Genomic DNA, 19,429 nt, shown 5'->3' with positions numbered 1-19,429 from the left:
GGTGTTGCATTTATACATTCGTGGTCTGAAAGGCATTCCTGCTTCCTCCAAAGGTCAATTCAGATACATTTAGAGGACTGCAGACTTACTATGGATCCAGGAAAATGCTGCTTAAATTTCAAAAGACTTCCTCTTTGGCTTTCTGGGAAGCTAAAATGCTATGACTTTTACAATACCTTGCAGAAATTCTAAGTAATATATTTGTCTGCCGTGAGTGGTTGTACTGAGGGAAAAAAAACCTGCCTGGAGAGCCCTCAGTATTCTGCCTCAAGGTCATTGTGAGGCTTTTTTCTGGACTCCTTGTTTATCTCCCTTTTAGCACTCCTACCATTTTACCTGCTTCAAATATCCTCAGAAATAGTAACACTTAGCAGAGGCTGAAAAGATGTGTTTAGGGCTTTAAAAGAAAAGGAAATTGCCTGCCAGGCAATGACATGGTCCTTCTTCAGAATGTATCCTGTATGCCCTGCGCTTGCCAAGATCATTTAAATGTGGTAGCTGCTACAGTAGGAAACTTGCCACGCTTATAAATAAACAAAACAACTACACCATCCTGCTGAGCTTGCTGAGCATTCAGGAGCCCAGTCAAGAGCAAGTTTTGTGTCAACACTGGCAGCCAGCCGGATTCCTGAGAAAAAAAAGCAGCTTTATTTCCCTTTGAAAGCACTGACTAGTTTTGAACATTTTGTCTCTGAAAACTTCGGTAGGAGCAATGACAGTAAATCTTGCTTTTCACTTGGAAACCCCTGTGAAAACATCATCTCCTGAAATCTTTTGCTGAGAAATCAGTTTGAGATACTGGGGTTGCTGGGCTGGTTTGGTTTTTTGGTCCCTAGCAGGTTTGTTGACTTGTTTAACTCATTGAAGATTTGTTCTGTTTTGTTTTTGTTCTATTTCAGTTTGTTGTCTACACTTTAATTAAGTGTGTTTACCCAGCCTGGTTACATACTGAGGTCGGGAGGGAGCAGTCCTGTGTTGCTCTCTGTTAACAGGAACCTGCTTTTAGGAAGCTACACAAAAGGTCTTTCTTCAGTCCCATATGACCCCAAGGAAACCACTGCCGTTTTACCTACACAATCAAAGTGATGGTCAGTCCTGTATTTCTGAATATCCCTTGGTGTTAAAAATCTGCAAAACACATCAAACCTGAATTGCCAGTTTTACATTTGTGACACTTTGAATGTAAAGTTGGGGCCATTCATTGAATGTCTTACTTGGAGTCTATCAGAAGTGTCATGCTGGCATCAGTAGAAATCAGCAAAGCTGAGGCCAGGACTCACAGAAGGATACGAAGTCATTAATTCATGTTTTCATTACATCTCAGTTGGATTTTTGTAATTCCTTCTATAGGCCAAGGAGTCTGTGTATGGGTAGCATTCTATCAAGGAGCTTAAACGTGTTTGATTGCCTTGTCTTCACAAAGGACAGCAGCATGGCACCGTTCTCCTGCGCATCCTTTAGGGGCTGACAGCAGAAGTTTCAGGGTCAAGGCTCTAACTAATAACAGGAAAAGGTTGTCTTCCCTAGGGAGCTCTGGCATGTCAATACAGGAGGCTAAGAAGCTAAAACATCTAATGGGAGGCAGTCGTTTGTAGGCAGAGGCTAAGCTTGACGATGACTGGTAGGTGCAGTGAGAGAAGGAATATCTCTTCATCTAGCCAAGCCACACAACTGTAAGGCTCTTATCATCCCCTGAGATCACTTAGATTCTAATCCAAACCCAGCCATGCTTTGTAGCAATGGTGGAAATGAGTAGATGTCACTACAAAGTTTCCAAATGTCTTTCTTCCGGGTAAGCACTTTCTCTAAGTAGTAGAAATGGTATCAAATGTATCTAAAAGGTCGCTAGCTGCTTGCCACAAAGCTAACCACGGCCTCAAAAGTAAAGTATTCCCACAACAACAGGTCTTATATTTGAAAGACAAACCCAAAAAGACTCACTAAAAGAAGGTGACTCACTTTGCCTTTACGGGGCTGGTGTTGACTGATCTGTTACTGGAAGCACAGCAGCACATGTAGAGGGGTTTGCACTCATTCCACAGAGGGCTCCTGACAAGGTAGCCTGAGACACGCCCTTATGTGAAGAGCTCAATTCTGAGCTGAATTAAACAGAAAAGACAAAACATATGTTTAAAGAAAAGATTTCAGTTGCTTGGATTTGTGACTCTGAAATACATTCTAGTTATCATGCTTGTAAGTAGGAAAATCGATGAAAGATGATAGAGATTTATGTCCCCTCACAAGAGCTGCTATTCACAAATACTTGCCATGGAGATTTAAACACAACTTAATTTCATATGTTGCTGAGCAACCCATCAAAATCTTAAAATACTCTGAAATTTTATAAGGTCCTGACAGTACATTCAAAGAGAAAATTAATTACTGAAAAGAGGAATGTTTGCCAAATAACATTAAAATTAATAAGCAGCATTTAAGGTGAATTAATAATCTCACTTATAAATTTTAAAAGAAATTAACTCAAAGTGAAACATTCCCTATATTTGTAAAGCATTAATACATATTCTCAGGACATTTCTCAGAACCCAAATCAGTAAAAGCCTTAATATACACATACTTAACAATTTATTTTTATAGGACCATGTTCATCTTTACATGCTTACTCGATTTTCTTATGTAACAGATAAAGAAACATCTTTTTAATTACCGTTGTGGAGCTGAAGTTGAATATTGGGTGAACAATAGAAATTCAGAATGATTGAAGACAAAAATCCATTGGATGAGATTTAGCAGTTTAAGAAGAAAAGTTTCTTTTCTGTAAGTTACTGTAATTCCAGTAGGAAAATACAAACAGTGTTGTGTAGAGTGAATTCATACAGTGCAAAACACTGTCCTTACTCCCAGAATTGTAACTGATGCCATGTGACAAAATGCTATGCCCATCTTCTAAAGTCTGACCCCTTTGTTCACTCTGCTGTTACTCCTGTGGATTCCTGTGTCCATCAAAGTAATTTTGAATGTAGGCTGGTTTTACTGTTTTTGTCTACTCATGCCTATTTAAAAGTAAACCAAGGAGTCACTGTGAGACCTAGCTAATTCTGCTTTGCAGGAGATACGGATAGGATTGTCTAAAAATTATTATGAAAATCTCTTTTTCAGTGTTAAGCTGCCCCTCCTTTCTTTAAAACCTTTTCTTTCTCTCTGACTTGGCTTGCTTGTCTTTATTGCTGGAAAATGAGCATCTTAGCAAAGTGAATTCAATACTTTATTTGAAAAGCTGTTGTTGTGCTTGTTCTGCCCCTGTTCTTTCCCCTCTCTCTCAATCAATGAATGTGTTGACTCTCAGTGTGTCACCTTGAATTACACCTTTCTCGTGAGCTCACCCTGTCCCAGCCCATGGGAGCCATCGCAGGTCACCACTCAGTATGAATGGTACCCAAAGCAGAGCCCCCAAGAGTGAAATTTTACCTCTCAAATTTTATACAGGGAGCAGACTGAAATGTTATTTGAGGAATAAAGAACATCTGTCTGGTGACTTAAGCAGGGAACAGTACGAGAGAGAAAGTAGATCATTAATTCAAAAGGAATCAAACCTCCCTTCTCTCCCCATGTGGCAGCACTTCTGTATTTTACTCAGCCTCGATACTTGGTTCGTGAGCATGCTAAAAGGGCCTCCTCCATGCGGAAATCCCTGGGGAACTGGTGTCTCCAAGTGTTTTCTTCTGAGTAAGTCCCCAACAGCTTGTGCTTGTTGGAGACAGCGGGAATACAACACTGAGAGGTGTTAACTTGCATGACCTATCAAATCCAACGCCTTGTCTGAGGACGAGCTGTTAATAAACACTGCCAGACCCAGCAGTGCTCGCACGCAGGGCTTGGCTGCATACGGGTGTCGGCCCGTGGCTTAGCACAGTCACTGTTTTGTCACAAGTTTAGCTTCTTCTAAACAAATGTGTCTCCTTGTGCTTGTACCATTCAGCATCCTCCCCCTAAGTTGTTGAATTAAAAAAAAAAAAACAAACAGTTGCCAATTGTAGGCAAATCCCTGAACTTCTCTAGCAGCTTGCAGGAGTATTGCCCCACTGAGGACGGAGTGAAAAAGAAGTTCAGTGCCTCCAGTTGTTATTAAATTTATGGATCTGGCATTACAGTTGTATTATAACTTCTAGCTTCTTTAAGCCTCCCTTATTCTGTCAAATGCTAGTGTTTCGCTGTAACTTAGATTTTTCTTACTTTGTCTTCTGCCAGTTTTACAGCTTTACTCATGGCTGGCTTCATTGGTTGGCCTGACTCTTTGCTAAACCTTTTACTTTGTTTCTGTTTGGCTTTATTTGTGTAGGATAATTTCAAACTCCTGAACACAAACATTTCAGTGCTATACATGACAGTTATTCTGCCAACTTGATACATTTGATCCTGTAAGTATCTTTCATTTATCCTGCAGAACTAGATAATGCTGCTTTTTTGGATTATCATTTAAATCACTGCAATTCTGCACCTACTGTAAGGTTGCCTTGAGATGACATTGGATGCTGAGAATAATTTCAGTAACAACAAAGGAACAAGTGCAAATGCCCCTGATGCTTTCATTAAGGATTGCTTAAGAGGCACACTGTGCTTATGAATCTTCATGGACTACTTTAGAAATCCTCAGATGGATTCCTTAATTCCTGTGAGATTTTGCACCAAACACAAGGCTTAAGTTGAAAATTGAATTTTTTTTTTCCTTTCTAGTAGTCTATCCACAGTCCAAACTTGCTGAAATAAATATCTAAGAACTAGGAAATACTTCTTGAAAGGAAAATACCTCATTGAGTATGCAGCCTTCACAGGGTGCCAGGGAATTTCAGCTACAACAAAGTCCAATTACTATTTAGTGATGGTGTTGCTTGAGAAGTAACAGCTTTCATCAAGAAATATTGTTCCTGCAAGTTCCTACCCACCATGTGCCAGGTTACCAGGAAACAATGTCAGGTAGCCGCACACTAAAGAGAGTAAAACTAGATGATAGGTAATTACTCTTGATCAGCTTGTAACTGCCTCTTTGGCAATCAGAGGAGATACAGGGATGCATGGGTAAGCTGGAAAATTATTTTTCATTCTCTGTAAGAAAACAGCTACGTGTTTTTCAACAGTGTATGGTTACAAGGGTGTCCCTGTAAGCAGCTTACACTGTCCTCTGGTGTTCCTTGGGTGATGATTGAGTGCAGCTGCCCTTCAGCCTGACCATTGCTCTGTGCTTATCTCCACCAAAACCCAGTGGGCCTTGCATAGTTGCCAAGTGCTCTGAGTAAGGCTCTCTGTGCAAGTATAACTCTGTTCACTTTCACCAGTTATCTTCCCTGCTGCTGCACAAGCTACTGGTAGGGATGTACACCCAGCATTTTTTTTTCTACTGTGCTTTGTAACCAATGCAAGTTCTTCCACCAGCTCACAAAATTTTACTTTATTGATTTTTTTTTTTATTGTGTGTGTGCTCTGCTCTCAGGATTGTCTGAATATAGCTATTCCCAATCATAAGGAAGGCAGGCCTGGAGGATCAAATTGCATTTCCTGGAGAGGTAATTCAGGCTCTGTGAGGAGAGACGGGAAGGCAGTACCTGTGGTAGATTGATTTTTATCCACACAAACAAATAAGTCTTAGGAGTAGTAGTTGCTGCGGTTGGCAGAATTGTTGAGTTTGCCACTTTAGCAAGAGAGAGTTGGATGGATTTTCCTCTGCTGTGGTGTTAATGTGATTAAAATCTCCAGATGACAGTGTCCATTGATCGAGAGCCCTGCAGAGATGTCACTGTTTGGGTATGCTTAATGAGGTCCCTGGGGAGGGAAAGAAATAAGTTAGGTCTGGCTTTCCTTCCAGTTTTGTCAATAAAAAGGACAAAGAAATGGTTTGGGGAGCCAGGTGAGTTGTGACTAAGAAATCTGCTGACAAGAGGGAAAGGCTGAAGGGAGCGGCCCCACACTGAGGGATTTATTGCCAAGGAGAAAAAAAAGGCAGATGCAAGACGCACAGTATCTGCCCTCACGTGGAAACCGCAGAGTGAGCCGTCACTTTAACAGAACTCACTACCTTCCCCAAAATTTATCACATGGGATCCTAACACCACCCAGGCATGTATGCATATGCTTATGGGTTTATAAAGCTGCATAAATGATATATTATTTCTTAGAGCCATGTGAAATATTTGCACAGTTTCTAAATCAGTCTGAGCTGGCCTGACTTCAGGTTTTGGTCCCAACTGAAAACTCAAATGATTTGCATTGAAAAGCTTTCTAGAAAGGCATCTGGATCAGTGCAGTAGACAGGTCTGAAAAGCAAGGCTTGTGTGCTTGGTTCAGTGGTGGGGGTTTCTTTTAGAAATGGAAGGAGAATTCCCTGAAATTTGCTTTGGGATTTTGATAGGACTGAGCCCAAACCTCAAAGTATGCGTGAATTTATGCAAAGAAAAGTTTTCTGCCAAAATGACTGATAATAACTGCAAAGATCAGCACAGGTTGTGCTCACACACATGGTCCTGAAAGCCAGAGAACCTCATTATAAAACACTTCCAGTACTTCTAACCAGCAGGTTTTAGGATAAGCAAGCACCATACTGAAAAAAAGTGTTATTCCTCATCTCCCCCTATTCCTACTTTTTTTTTTTTAACATTACTGTGGCTTGGACTCCACCCTGAATGAGTCTCCTTCACCTTCAAGGATGGTAAAGGAGGACTGTGTGGGTGAACTGCAAGATCCATTTGTTTTCCTTCCCAGTTAGGAGATGGTCAGTGGGAGAGGCTGAGGAGCAGCTAGGCAGCAAAACATCAGAAGGAAGGTTTTACTGTTGGGGCTTGTTAAATTCTTGGTGTTCTCATGCCCTTAAATTTGTGTATGTTCTGGTCGGACCCATTTCTGTTATTCAGAGCAGTGGATTATAGAGATAGAATTTGTAATAAAAATAATGGTACCTAATACAGCATTGGTACAGTTCCTGCTGCATTCTCAACTGTAGCCTGTGTATTTCCGAGCTTTTGAGTTAGTCCTGGGATTTTCTTTCACCCTGTAAAGGAGTGTATTTGAAACAAGATCCAGCAGAGATGCCAACCACTGACTTAAATGCCTTTTAAATGGCTTCCTAGAGCAGAGTAGCTGGTCAGAGCATGGTGCCACATTTTGCACTCTCTGGTGCCAAGGCTAGATGGAAAGGCTCCTGCCTTCCCCGGTCTTTGTTTTCCCTATGAATGAGAGCAGTGAAATCATGTTATTAAAAAGTGGAGGAGAGACCATTTTAGCTGCATCATTCACCAGCCCAGGCAAATGGTGTGGCCATGGAACCGGGCAGAGCAGCACAGCAGGGTGGGCAGCGGGCACTGGAGGCAGCAGCCTGCTTGTGGGATGGGTGGAGGCATGGGATAGCTCCAGCATGAGAGGGCCATCCATGTGGGGTGCATGGATACAGGAACTCGGAGCAGAGAAGAGCCACAGAGAATGCCCATTGCTAGTAATCACATTCACCTCCCCAAAGAAAGTGGATGTTTTCAAATAGAACATTTTCTCAGCTGGAGAGGTAAAATTGCAAGTGGGAACAAAGGCATTCATCATTACAAGCTTTCAGGCAGTTTAGGAAGTTAAAGACATTTTCTAGTCTGAAGCATTTGTGAAAACTGTGCTCTTAATTACAATGGTTTAGTCATTTTATAGATACCTTGCAGCCTTTCAGACACATGGGCTGAAGAGGATGAATTCTATGTTCTTTTTAAAGAAAGAGATTAACATAAGTGCTCTTAAATGACTGCTCTGTTAATTTTTGAAAAAGTGCTTTTAAAGATATTCAGTTACCATAAGAAAAAAGTGTATCATGGAACCAAGGTGCTTTTTTCATAATTTTTTCTTTTTCCTGTTTGTTGTAAGAGAATAAATAATGGTCCCAAATAATTTTATCCATAGGCTAGGCCTTGGAGGACACAGGTGTGAGGGAGTTGTTCCTGTGCTTTCAATTGTCTGCTAGCAACTGAATTGTAGTAACTGGGCGCATGGTTATCTAAACACAGCTAACAAGGGGTAAAATACTGTGGCAAAACCCTCCTTCTTTGCTGTTACAGTTTTACACTAAAATTGCTAAATATAGAATGAGCATGTAAGTAGTTACCATAGTTCATTGGCACCAGTGAAAACTTGGTAACATTTTTTCACATCTGTGCTCAAAATTACTTTCCTTAAAGGAAAATGTGAGAAAATTATTAGCCAGTGTGATTTTTTTTCCCCCAGTGAAATGCAAACAATACGGAGCAGAAAGGAGCTCAGTAATGTTACGATAGTCTTAAATCCCAAACATACAAAAGGAGGCATTGCAGTCCTCTGAAAGATTGACTTTGAAATAACCAGATTTTTTCATTTTACAGTGAGAGTTCAGGGTTCTGTTTTTGTCCAAGGTTGACTCACTGGTTATGTCTTCAGGCTTTTCCTTCATAGACTTGGCTGGATAGGAGCCTTTTAAAATGGGTTTCCCACGGACTCTCTTGCTGCTGAATAGGATTAAAACTGCATTTTTGTAGTTTTATCAATTGAAGGCTTAAGTAAAGGAGAACAGGAGTTTTTAAGAATATTGGCATTGAATTTTCCACCTCACTTTTGTATGTGGTCATGTCGCGAGGAGTTAAGCACCCAATCATGGATTCTGATCCATACCTGATTTTATTCTGGAGTTCACTGGTGTAAAACAACTACAGTAGTTAAAACAACTGCAAAACTTCCATGAGGGAGAAAATCAAAATATTTTCTCTTACAGTTAAGGTCAGTTGCTGCAGTCTGCAGCAGTGTAAGCAAACTCAGAAGGTGTGACAGTGGGGAGGAGGTAGAAGCGTGAATGCTCTTGAAACTCACTTTGTAGGTCACATTCTCTGTCACTTCTGTCCAGCTGTGTCAGGCCAAATCTACCCTGGTGTTTGCGTAACATACTTTCCTAAGGGAAAACAGAGGGAGAGCAAGGGTCTGACTGCCTCTGTGGAAGGCACAGCCGATGTTCAGGCTAGGTCAGAAGGTTTTCAGCTGTTGGTGTTTCTAGAAGAGCACAGCTTTGTAAACTTGCACTGTGTGTCTGTGCACCTCACTCTGTATTTTTAGATCTTGAAAGTGTGCCGCCAAAGTACCAAATATACAAGCAATGAAGTGTTGTTAAGAGGTGTACCAATAGCTTTTATGTCTATAAACTATTTATCTTGAAAAATACAGGTGTACCTGAGGTAATTAAGATGAAGGACTTGGGACTTGAATGTTTAGAGAGCAACTTTAAAAAGTGGAAAGAAAATCTGTAGTAGGTCAAAGGACTGTGAAGAAAATTTGTCCTACTGAAGTGTGTTTACTGTTACTTCAACTATACTGTTTTCACTGATACAGAGTGAGGTCAGGCCTCTTTCTGCTTTCATCAAACAGACCTCCTGGGTAGGGCACTGAACCACAACTCACAGATTCACAAAATATCCTGAGTTGGAAGGGACCCACAAGGATCATCAAGTCCAACTTTTAAGGAAATAGCCCATATGGAGACTGAACCCACAGCCTTGGACTCACGAAATTGCACATCATTTCTTATCCCAAGTCAGATGCAGATTTTCGACAGGACAATTAAATTTCAGTTTGCCTCACCTGTCTGTCTTTGAAATGGGTTTAATACTTAACCACCTTACAAGGCTATCACACGAGTAAAGGACATAAAGTTCTGTAAGGAATTCACAAATACAATGTTAAGGGCCTTGGAGATGCCAACACAGACCGAAGTCTAAAGGAAGTTACCTGGATAGACCCCAGCTTATGAACAGCTTTGTACTTAGCAGTTCTTCACACAGGAATGTCTGACCTAAAGCAGTTGCTGGCCTGAATTTTATTTAGGTTGGTATCTCAGGGGTAGCCCAGTCTGGAAGTGGTAGGTCTTCACTGTTGGAAAGCAGAGGAGACCAAGATTTTGGTACAGCAGAGGAAGGTTTGCTCTGTGGAGAGAATGGAGATGTCCTTTTTATCTGAATATTTCATATATTTCATATAGGTTGCCCTTGCATCACACTGACCATTTAGGACATTGGGTGCCAGATCCTTTTCCAGGCTGCTTTTCTGTGGAAAAGTTTAGAGGACTTGTTATATTGCAGTGACTTACCAACAGATCTCATTAACTCTGTGAAGTCAAAATAAGAGCCATTAATTCCATGTCAGTCACTACATGGAGCAACAGCCAAATGATAGCTTTCAGTCATTGGTCACATTTCATTTGTACTTAATGATTGGCTTCTCACCGTACAGTACAAATATCATGATTTTTCAATCAAAGATAAGTCTAAGGAAACCATATAGTTTCTACACCAGTTTAAATACAAGAAGATCCAGGATTTTTTGGTAATTCATGGAACTTATGTAACTTCAATTTTATTGAATACAATAAAAGAGACAAACTAAGACAGGAGTCACATCTGAGATAACATTTAGGTAGTCTGACAACCTTTAAGTGACACTGTATATTAAGATTTTCATAGTCGTGATTGATTCCTTCTCTCTTTTAGAAGATTTCATCTGGAAAATCCAGCTTTTTAATACTGCACCATCACATATTACACATTGCCCAGTGAAGTTGGTGCTGCTCCTCCCTCCCCCCTGCAGAGCTGGCCAGATGTGGATGAATATGTCCATCAGTGGGAAAAAATCACAGCAAGACTTAAGAGGTGATTCATTTAGAAAAAAAGAAGTGGAGGAACAGCTGCAATGAAATCTAACCAATCCACAAACACCAAGAGCAGCTTGGCTATCAGAAAGCAGATTGAAACAATTGCAAATTCTAGTGGGTTGTGCTGCTCCTTTGCTAGGTCCTGCACATGTCAGCCCCCCAGAAAGTGGGGCCCACAGAACCTACATTCTCTCTCTGTGGTACCCCGTAACCCATGGACACAAAAGTTTAAGGAAACTTAATTAGCCAGGAAACGTATTTCTCACTTGCCCTTTGCTGCAGTGCACTGGAAGGTTGGTGTGTGGCCTGGTTTTTCACCAGTCCCCTCTCCGTGGAGGACAGAACGTCATCTCTGTCGGACAGGCTCTTAAAGAGGCTACTCTCATAGTCTTAATTCATTTCCCAGCCACAAAACAGTCTGGCACGTCCACCCACAAAAGCTGTTGGAACAATAGTCTTTGAATAATCACCCAGGCACCAGTAAAAGTCAGTAGGCTGTTGGTCCATAATTCCGGTCAGCACAAACCAGACCACAGTGTATCCTTTCCTCATTTGTCATTACCCAGATAAACCCTTCAGCCTGGACATTCCCTTTTGGTTTTGCTTAACTTTATAAAGAAACTACCCTTTCTGTAGCCACATCCTGGGAGAACTGAAAAAAATGCAGTTTCTTTTTTTTTGTCCCCAGATGATGAGGTCAGACTCCCGCAAGCATTCTGATTCAACTACTAAAATTTTGTCTGACTGTCTTCTCTTTTTGCCATTAAGGTTAGCAGTTTCCCAGAGTACTCTGATCCTAGGGGACTTGAAGTCACCACAAAATTTAAAGACAGATTTTAGATTAGGAGCAGGCCAATGGTTCATTAAATCTTCCATCTTTCCCACTGGCCTGATTGTCAGTATTGTCACTGTAGCAACAGCAACGCAGCAAGCACACTGTGATCTGACTACCTCACCTGTCCACACAGATAATAGTTTATCTTCCTGTAATAGAGCTGTAAACATATATTTAGTGTGTGGTCACCATACAAATGCATGTTCCCAGAACTCCTGTTTGCTAGGTAGGACCTATCCTCATGTCCTTCCTCCCTGGAACAGGCCATTTCCCAATGCTGGTCTACCAACTTTATCTGAAGTCACCTAGGAAAAAATAATGCAAACTTGGAAAAAACCTTTCCCTCTGCTGGTTGGCAGATGCCCCCTTCAGTGCCTGCATCCTCTGGAGGTGCCTTGGTGTCTATTGAGTCAGCCAAAACTACCATTCTTTCTCACGTGGCCTAAGCAGGGTTTTATGGGAGACAGATGGAAATTTACAAACAGCTTAATTTCCAGCAGCAAAATCTATCAGTTTCTTAAGAAATTTGTCACCTAGCCCTGTCTCTGCTGTGTTACCTTTGTGGTGCACATCATTGATGGGCTGGTACTCTGGGACCAGGTTTCACAAGATTGCAGAAGATAAGAGTGATTGGAAAGAAGTTCACCATTACCAGGTGGAGAAGAAAAACTGTAAATACTTCCAGAGAACTAGTAAACATACCTACCACTCATGTTGAAAAATGGCTTTGTTACAAACTTATTTTTAGGAATGAGTTAAAAAACACAGCAAGGGGATGACTGAATGATGTGAGATGTTCTTTGACATGGACATACACCTACTTTGGTACATGGTGCTTGGTAATACCAGGAGTTTCTGAGTTTCTTTGCTGTTTTGACAACTGTGCTGGTGGGGAGTTCAGTATGTTTGATGAAGCTGCATTTCTTTTCAAGAAAATTAGTTCTGAGAGTTGTTTCTTATATATGCTTCCTCCCTGCAATTTCCTAGTATCACTTCATAGTTTGCATGTGTTCTGTTGCTTGGCTAAGCACAGAAATACTCTGCTGCCCCTTTTAACAGAAACTGCTGTCTCTGGGTGTGCTCTCAGGACTGCCCTGCTGCTCGGACATGACAGACAGAGGGGTCACTGTACTTCCCACGCTCCTGTGCCTCAGCATTAGCAGCACAACTCCTTCCTCTTTCCTGAGGACGCTGGGATTTAAATCAGAAAGACACAGAAAGGCCATTTTATTGTGTTAAGAGAGAACTCTTCAGCAGCAGAAGGGAAGCTTGGAATGACCGCCAAAGTACTGCTGCTGACCAGAACAGGAAGGTGAACATGGATTGATTTGTCATGAAGGAAGGTGTAGGGAGCTCCACATTCTTCACCTGCTGCCCTTTAGACACGTCCTTTGAATTCAGAGTGCTCCCTCTGTAAATATTTCACATGCTAAAATGAAATAAAAAAAGGGAGTCAACAAACAACTAAAGAACCTGCTTCCCCTCTTTTCTTGCTGTTATGGTACAAGCAGGCTGCAGTCAGTGTGGTCATCTCAGCTGCTTTCCCAGGACCGCTGTCTGCTCGATGTGGGTTTCACAAAGGAGGATGTTGTGCTTTTTGCCATAGCCTTGTGCTCCCAGGGCACAGACTCACCTGCCAGGACTCCTGTGAGTAACCATGTAAGCAGGTCAGGGCAGAATAAAATTTTTTCCCTTTTCTGGACTGGGAGCTGGAGCTGGACCTGTGGGAGCTCTGTCTGGGTGGCCGGCTGGCTCGCTGCTGGACTTGCCCAGCACACCCATAGCACAGTGTAGTCCAACACCTCAGAGACTGGTTGAACCAGCTGGCTCCCAGTGGTTTGGGCTGTTGAACAGCCTGTGAGGCCTGGGAAAGGAGGGTTCTGCTTGAAGTCCCTACCAGCCCGTAATTTTGTGCAGCACAGCTGGTTCTTGTCTGAGGGCTCCCTGCTGCTCTCAGCTGGTTGCTGGGTACTGGGTACAGAGGATGGTATGCTTTCAAAAAGGTACTCCACTACCGACCTCCAGCTTGTAGCTAACATATTTTTCATTCATCCCTAGCCATAGTCAAGACTCCTGTCCCCTTCAATGCCATCTTTATCATGTTCTGCTTATACAGATTGCATGATTTGGTTAATTTTTTTTAAAGATTTAAACCAGAGTAGAGGCTTTCCACTCTGTCCTTTAGGGCATATTGCTATATTCTATGCTGAACTTTTAATTTGTTCTTATTTGGAAGTCACATTCCCTGCTCAGTTCTGCAGTGTTGATCCTGGACTGGGGTGTCCATAGGTGTCAGGAGGCAAGTGCGGGGGTGGGTGTCCCTAGAAAGCAGCCCTAGCAAAAATGGGCAGTGACCTCCACTGCAAGGAGGAGCTAAGCCTGCTACAACGCCAGCTGGGGTTGGTACTGAAGGCTTGAGGTACCTGCTGCTCACTTGGGCTTTTGAGAAACAAATACTTCATTCCCTTCTGGCAAGTGGGATGGAGACAGCAGAAAGTAGCAATAGGCTTCAGACAATAACACCTGCACTGTCTTTCCATCACCCAGCTCTCCAGTCCTCAGTTTGCCTCCTTCTTAATTCTGCACCTAACCCATGCATGGGATATGTTTTGAGGCCCTCTGAATACTGGATTTCTGTGGCCAGGTTTTGGTAGCAGGAGGACCATTCCTCATCCCCCTCCTCCCCTCATCACTGGAAAAGAGAAGGTAGAGAATTCAGGAGTAAAGTTAAGCCCAGGAAGAAGGGAACATGGGAGGTGTTTTTAAGATTTCACTTTTATTTCTCTTCATGCTACCCTAATTTGATTGGTAATAAAGTCATTTCCCCAAGTTGACTCTGTTTTGCCCATGATGGTAACTGGGGAGTGATCCCTCTGTGTCTTTATCCCAACCCAGTAACATTTTCATATATTTTCTCTCCCCTGTCCAGTTGTGGAGGAGACTGATAGAGCACCTTTAGTGGGTACCTGGCATGCAACCAGAGTCAACCCACCAATGCCTGTTTGAAAACAAGTTTGAGAGGGAAAAATATTAGTTTGTATTTTACTCATGGATATATTTTGATCATACTATGGACAGTAAAATATCAATTGGGCTTTTGTTAACCTACCAGAGAAGTCACTGCCTGAAGGGAGGAGAATGTAGGACATTTTGAGCCCGAATAGATGAGAAAGCTGCATTAGATGGTGCAGATTATTTCTGATCAGTCTCTCTAGTTGCAAAAGACTGTACTTGTACAGTAATTCACTGCTACCTTCTTTTGAAAATCCCTGCAGATGATTCCCACCAGACAGACTGCTTTGGTAAGCAGTTCATTTCAATACCTCACAAAAGCTACAGCAGAAAGCAGGGTGAGGAGAGAATGAAGCAGAAGTTATTTACTGAGTAAGCAATGTCATCACTCTGCTGCACATCATGTCTTTGCAACATAGAAATTTGTTGGTTGACTTTACCTTACAGAACAAACAAGATTAAGTGGCAGAGGCACAAAAAGCAGTCCTAGCTCTCTGGCTCCAAGACACATTTGCAGGCATGCATCAGATCTTTTTTCAGTCTTGTTGGCAAGGTAGTGTTTTGGCATGCAGCACTTCTCATAAGCAGCTACCTACTCGTGGTGTCTCTTTAGGTAATTGAATCAGTTACTTGGAGTTTGCTATCCTTCTTTTTCATAAAGCCTTCCATCGTGAATTGTGTGAAAATGTAACTTGGTTTCTACCAATAAAAAAATACAGATTAGTCTGACTCACACCATGTAGAGCTGTAACTGGAGTCACTTCTAGAGTCATGGAACTAGAGGAAGCCACCATCCTGTGGAACTGTAGAAAAATGTGTGAGTGTGAATCAGTGTGGGTGTGCACTCCAGGGAGAGCCCTGCTGTAGTTGCTAAACAGAAAGACAGGCAGAATTACATCAATATAATCTCAAAGACAGCAAAGGGACACTGTAATCCCCACCAGGCACAGACTCTGTGGCTCTGTTAACAGTCTAGATTAAATCCCTGGCTGTCCATACTCAATCACACTTAGATCATTGTTTGCCTGTTGCTCGAACAAGTGTTCTTCTCATTTGCATTTGTGTTCATGGCACAGAATTCTCTTTGGTTTTAAAACTTTAGTAACAAACAGTTTTTTAGAAAAGCAGTACAGCTTCTTTACAGAGAAAGATGTATTGCTCACAGCTATTCGATTTCATAATTTAAAATTCCTTTTTTCCCTCCCTTTTAATGTCAGCACTGAGATACTTACTAATGGGAGGACCAGTGTATCATTAGGTATTCTGCCTGCTCTTTCTCCACGCAGTTTTGCAACCACCCAAAACATAGGAGCAGGCAGCAGCATGCCCTGGCTAGCCTGAGGAGTTCAGTGCTTCAGGAAGTGATCATATCACATCTCTATCAGGATCTGTCTTCTTGGGAATGAGAAATGCAGCTCCTGAGAAAAACAAAAAGGAGCATGTTTTAAACACCAAAGAGAAGACACAAAATAAGTTGCACCTCATTTCAAAACTCCTCCTGCAGGTTTTGGCACTCTCTGCTGAGCTAAAATGACCGATGCCTGAAAGATGGGAGAAAAGTGTGCTGAGAGGGCATTTCTGGGAGGAAACAACCCTACATGGGGGGGATGCACTATGGGCTGTGTAGATGTTGAGAGCACTGCACTGTCTCCTCTGCGTGCAAGGGTGGATGAACGTGAGAGACTGCAGCAGCTCTCTTGCTTAAGCCTGGGAATATGTGCATTGCTTTGGGCAATGCTAATGGGAAATACAGACTCAGCTAAACTTCTTCAGCACACCTGTACCACAGCAGGGTGTTTTTTATTTGCACATAGCACAAGAGGACTCATCTGGTAGTAGAGCCCATGAGCAAATACCACTGTGCAAATAGCAGATAATAATAGTAGCTTGGTAAGTGCCCACAATTGTCTGAATTTCCTGATGGCGCAGTGAAACCTCAGGCATCTAAAGGTAGTGGTGCAGGAGCCAGGATGCAGCACTTCTCCATGGGCATGACCTGGCCATAGAGCCCCCACTGACAGCCCAAAGAGCAGCAGGCACTGTGGCACTCCACTGGGCTGCAGATTCTGTGCAGGGGACAGGGGAGAGCACTCTGCATTGTTCCTTAGCAGCAGGGTGTATCAATGCTGCAGATTTGGAAATCTAAATATGCTCTGCATATTATATATAAATTAGGTCAGCAGTTTTTATGTTCAGTAGGCTTACTAGAACCATCTAGTCTGACCAAGTACCATAGAAACTGCCACAGAACTCAGCTTTTGAAGCTGCCTTAATGGTTTTAAAACATGTTTTTTAAAGAATACTGACTTCACAAGACAAGGAAAAGTAACAGAGAATCTATAACTTCAGAGGAATTGTTCCTTCTTTCACACATTTTGCATAAATGGTAGCTTGCATTACCCACACGTGTTTGTACACCAGTTTTAGGTGGCTTGTTTTGCCTGCTGCCATGTAATAGTCACAAAAGACAGCGAGGCAGAGTGGGAACCAGGATAGGTCAAGGTCACAAAGAAGTTAGAGGGGAGATAAGATGGAGCTGGGTAGAGGGATGAGGACATACGATGTAGGCATAAAGTAAGATACACTCAATCCCAAAATAGATTGTGTCTGTCTTTGCTCCTTTTTTTTTGAAAACTACTTCCTTCACCAAGTATTCATCACACCTTACGAAGCGCCACCAAGCTACAGTGGTAGACAATGGGCAGGCATGTTCTTGCCATAAAGCAGTGAGGCATTTCCTTCTGCAGAGATCCTTGCTGGTGAGACAGAAGCCTTTGTTCCTTACATGAGATGGATGTCAACCTATCCCCTCTGTAATTGCACTAATTAATACCGTTACAAATCTCTTGATGTTTCTCATTTACAGAACACTGTTACCTTGCATCTCACTTTGATGAGGTGAAGGTGAATCTGCTGTTTACAGCTTGATTTAACTACTTGTTTCCTCTGTTAGCAATGACCTGTGGAGGGATGAAGTCAAGCATGTGCACCAAAACACGAGCTCTGAGATTCCTCATCAAAATCTGTGTATCCTACCTGGGTTTGGCTGTGCTCAGAGCTCCTGCAGGTGTAACAAATACAAGGAGAAATGAGAGGAAACTCTGAGGAAATCCGAAGAGGGAATGGGTCCTGATTATGTTGCAAATATAGCATTTTATTGACTCATTTCTTGTCGTTTCACAGCCATCAGCATCAAAACTCTGCATGTTGTTTAGAGCTGAAATAGATGTTTCCCTGCTCCTGAAAACGGAAGGATCATTCCTGTAGTAATGAAATAAAAAACACTGATGTTACCATTCCAGACTTTCATCAGGGGATGTGGCTGCATTCCATTTTACAAGTCTGAGTTTAGAGTAACTTCCCAGAAGCCAGCAGAGTTTCTCCAGCTTTTAAGCTGTCTCAAACTTACTATTTCAGCGCAATTATGGCCTTTTTCTCATAATGATTTGGAGGGATGGCATGTAGATTTCGAATGTCCACTGACCTTTCTTAATTTTCTCTTTTTGTTTTAAAGTATATTCGGTGCTGTTCGAACTGGTGCTTATATGCTGTACATTTTGATGACCAAAGGCCTGAAACAGTCAGTGTGTGACCAGAGTTTTTACATTGGACCTGTCAGCAAATTCTGGGCATATGCATTTGTGCTAAGCAAAGCACCCGAACTAGGTGAGTTCTCTTTCTCTCATATGCATATATGTGTTTTTAGAGAAGAAATGTCCATGCAGGAAGCACAAGAAGGGTCTCATCATCATCAAAATCTCATTTAAGTCTCAGAAAAACTGAGTAAGTGTAACCAACCCCAAACTACGTGTTTTAGTCTCTAGTGGTAAATTCCAGCTTGGTTGAAGTTAGATCAATGTGCAGTTGAATAAGACCTTTCTCAGCCTGGGAATAAACTGCAGTGATTATACACAGCAGGGCAGTCAAGAAGGGAAAGCAATGTGGTCTGTACCTCTTCCTGAGCTACTTGTAGGCAAATAGGAGTGGCATAATCGGCAGTCACATGCCCCATGGCTACAGAAGTGAAGGGTGGGCTATAGCAGCTGTGTCAGTAAGAAGCTTTGAGTCAGGCTCTTCCTCCATTCTGCAATTTTCATTCTTTAATACACATCTAAGTGTACAGTTATGAACAGTAAGGTGCTTCCTCCCTAGACATGGAAAGTTGTGGCTGTCTGCTTCCTCCAAGTAGAAACCAATTTCCCATAATATCCCTAGCTTTTCCAGTCCAGATTTTTATAAATTTGTATCTCTGCAGCAGTTTCTTGATAAGGATACTTATGATATACATGTGAAAGCCAACTAGGAAGTCAGTCTTCATGTGTTCTCATCTGTGGCTTATTAGTGTAAGAAAGGGTTGTTTTAATGGAAGGGAGCAGCCCACCAGCTTTCATTTAAGGTTATGCCCTTATTAAACCTCAAAGGACTGCTGCTCTCACTGTGTTCAGGTGTACAGCAAAAATAAGACTTTACCTTTCAGCAGGTGATTTGATTCAGCAAATTAGAGGACAGCAATTCATCAGCATTAAAACTAGAGTAAGACAGACACCAGTTGCCTTGCTGTGTCAGAATCCCTTGGTTTCCTGCTGCTTAAATTGCTGCAAATGCACAGAAATTTAGTTGCTAAAACTGAGGAAGAACTGCACAGCAATAATAAACTGAACATATGATTACTTATTAAAATATGAGTCAACATCTTGCAGTTAATGAAGTGAACAGTAGCATTATGGTTTATTATAGACCTTGTGAAGACAGTGCAGTTTTGCTTCCATCCATGACTAATATTCATGACTTAGATTTCCTGGGATACTTACACATCAAACTAAGTCCCCGGGTTCAGATCCCAGGGATCCTTTTGAAAACACTGTGTGTATAACAGTGGAAAACAAGTAGCATACATACATATCAATATAGCTAATTGAGATGCTCATTGCAAT

The 19,429-nt window shown here is 41.9% G+C and overlaps 1 protein-coding gene across 4 annotated transcripts in view; it reads left to right on the top strand.

Annotated features, from left to right (window-relative positions):
• Positions 1-19,429, top strand: part of ELOVL6 (ELOVL fatty acid elongase 6) — a 76,990-nt gene that overhangs the window by 54,245 nt on the left and 3,316 nt on the right. For all 4 annotated transcript variants that reach the window (XM_048303854.1, XM_048303853.1, XM_048303855.1 and 1 more), the window contains one exon: positions 18,010-18,161. In XM_048303854.1, coding sequence (XP_048159811.1) covers positions 18,010-18,161 — 152 coding nt within the window. The remainder of the gene's footprint in view (positions 1-18,009; positions 18,162-19,429) is intronic.

Source organism: Corvus hawaiiensis, chromosome 5 (assembly GCF_020740725.1).
Source record: "Corvus hawaiiensis isolate bCorHaw1 chromosome 5, bCorHaw1.pri.cur, whole genome shotgun sequence".
In the NCBI taxonomy this organism is placed as follows: Eukaryota; Metazoa; Chordata; class Aves; order Passeriformes; family Corvidae; genus Corvus; species Corvus hawaiiensis.
This window is presented reverse-complemented; position numbering and strand designations above follow the sequence as displayed.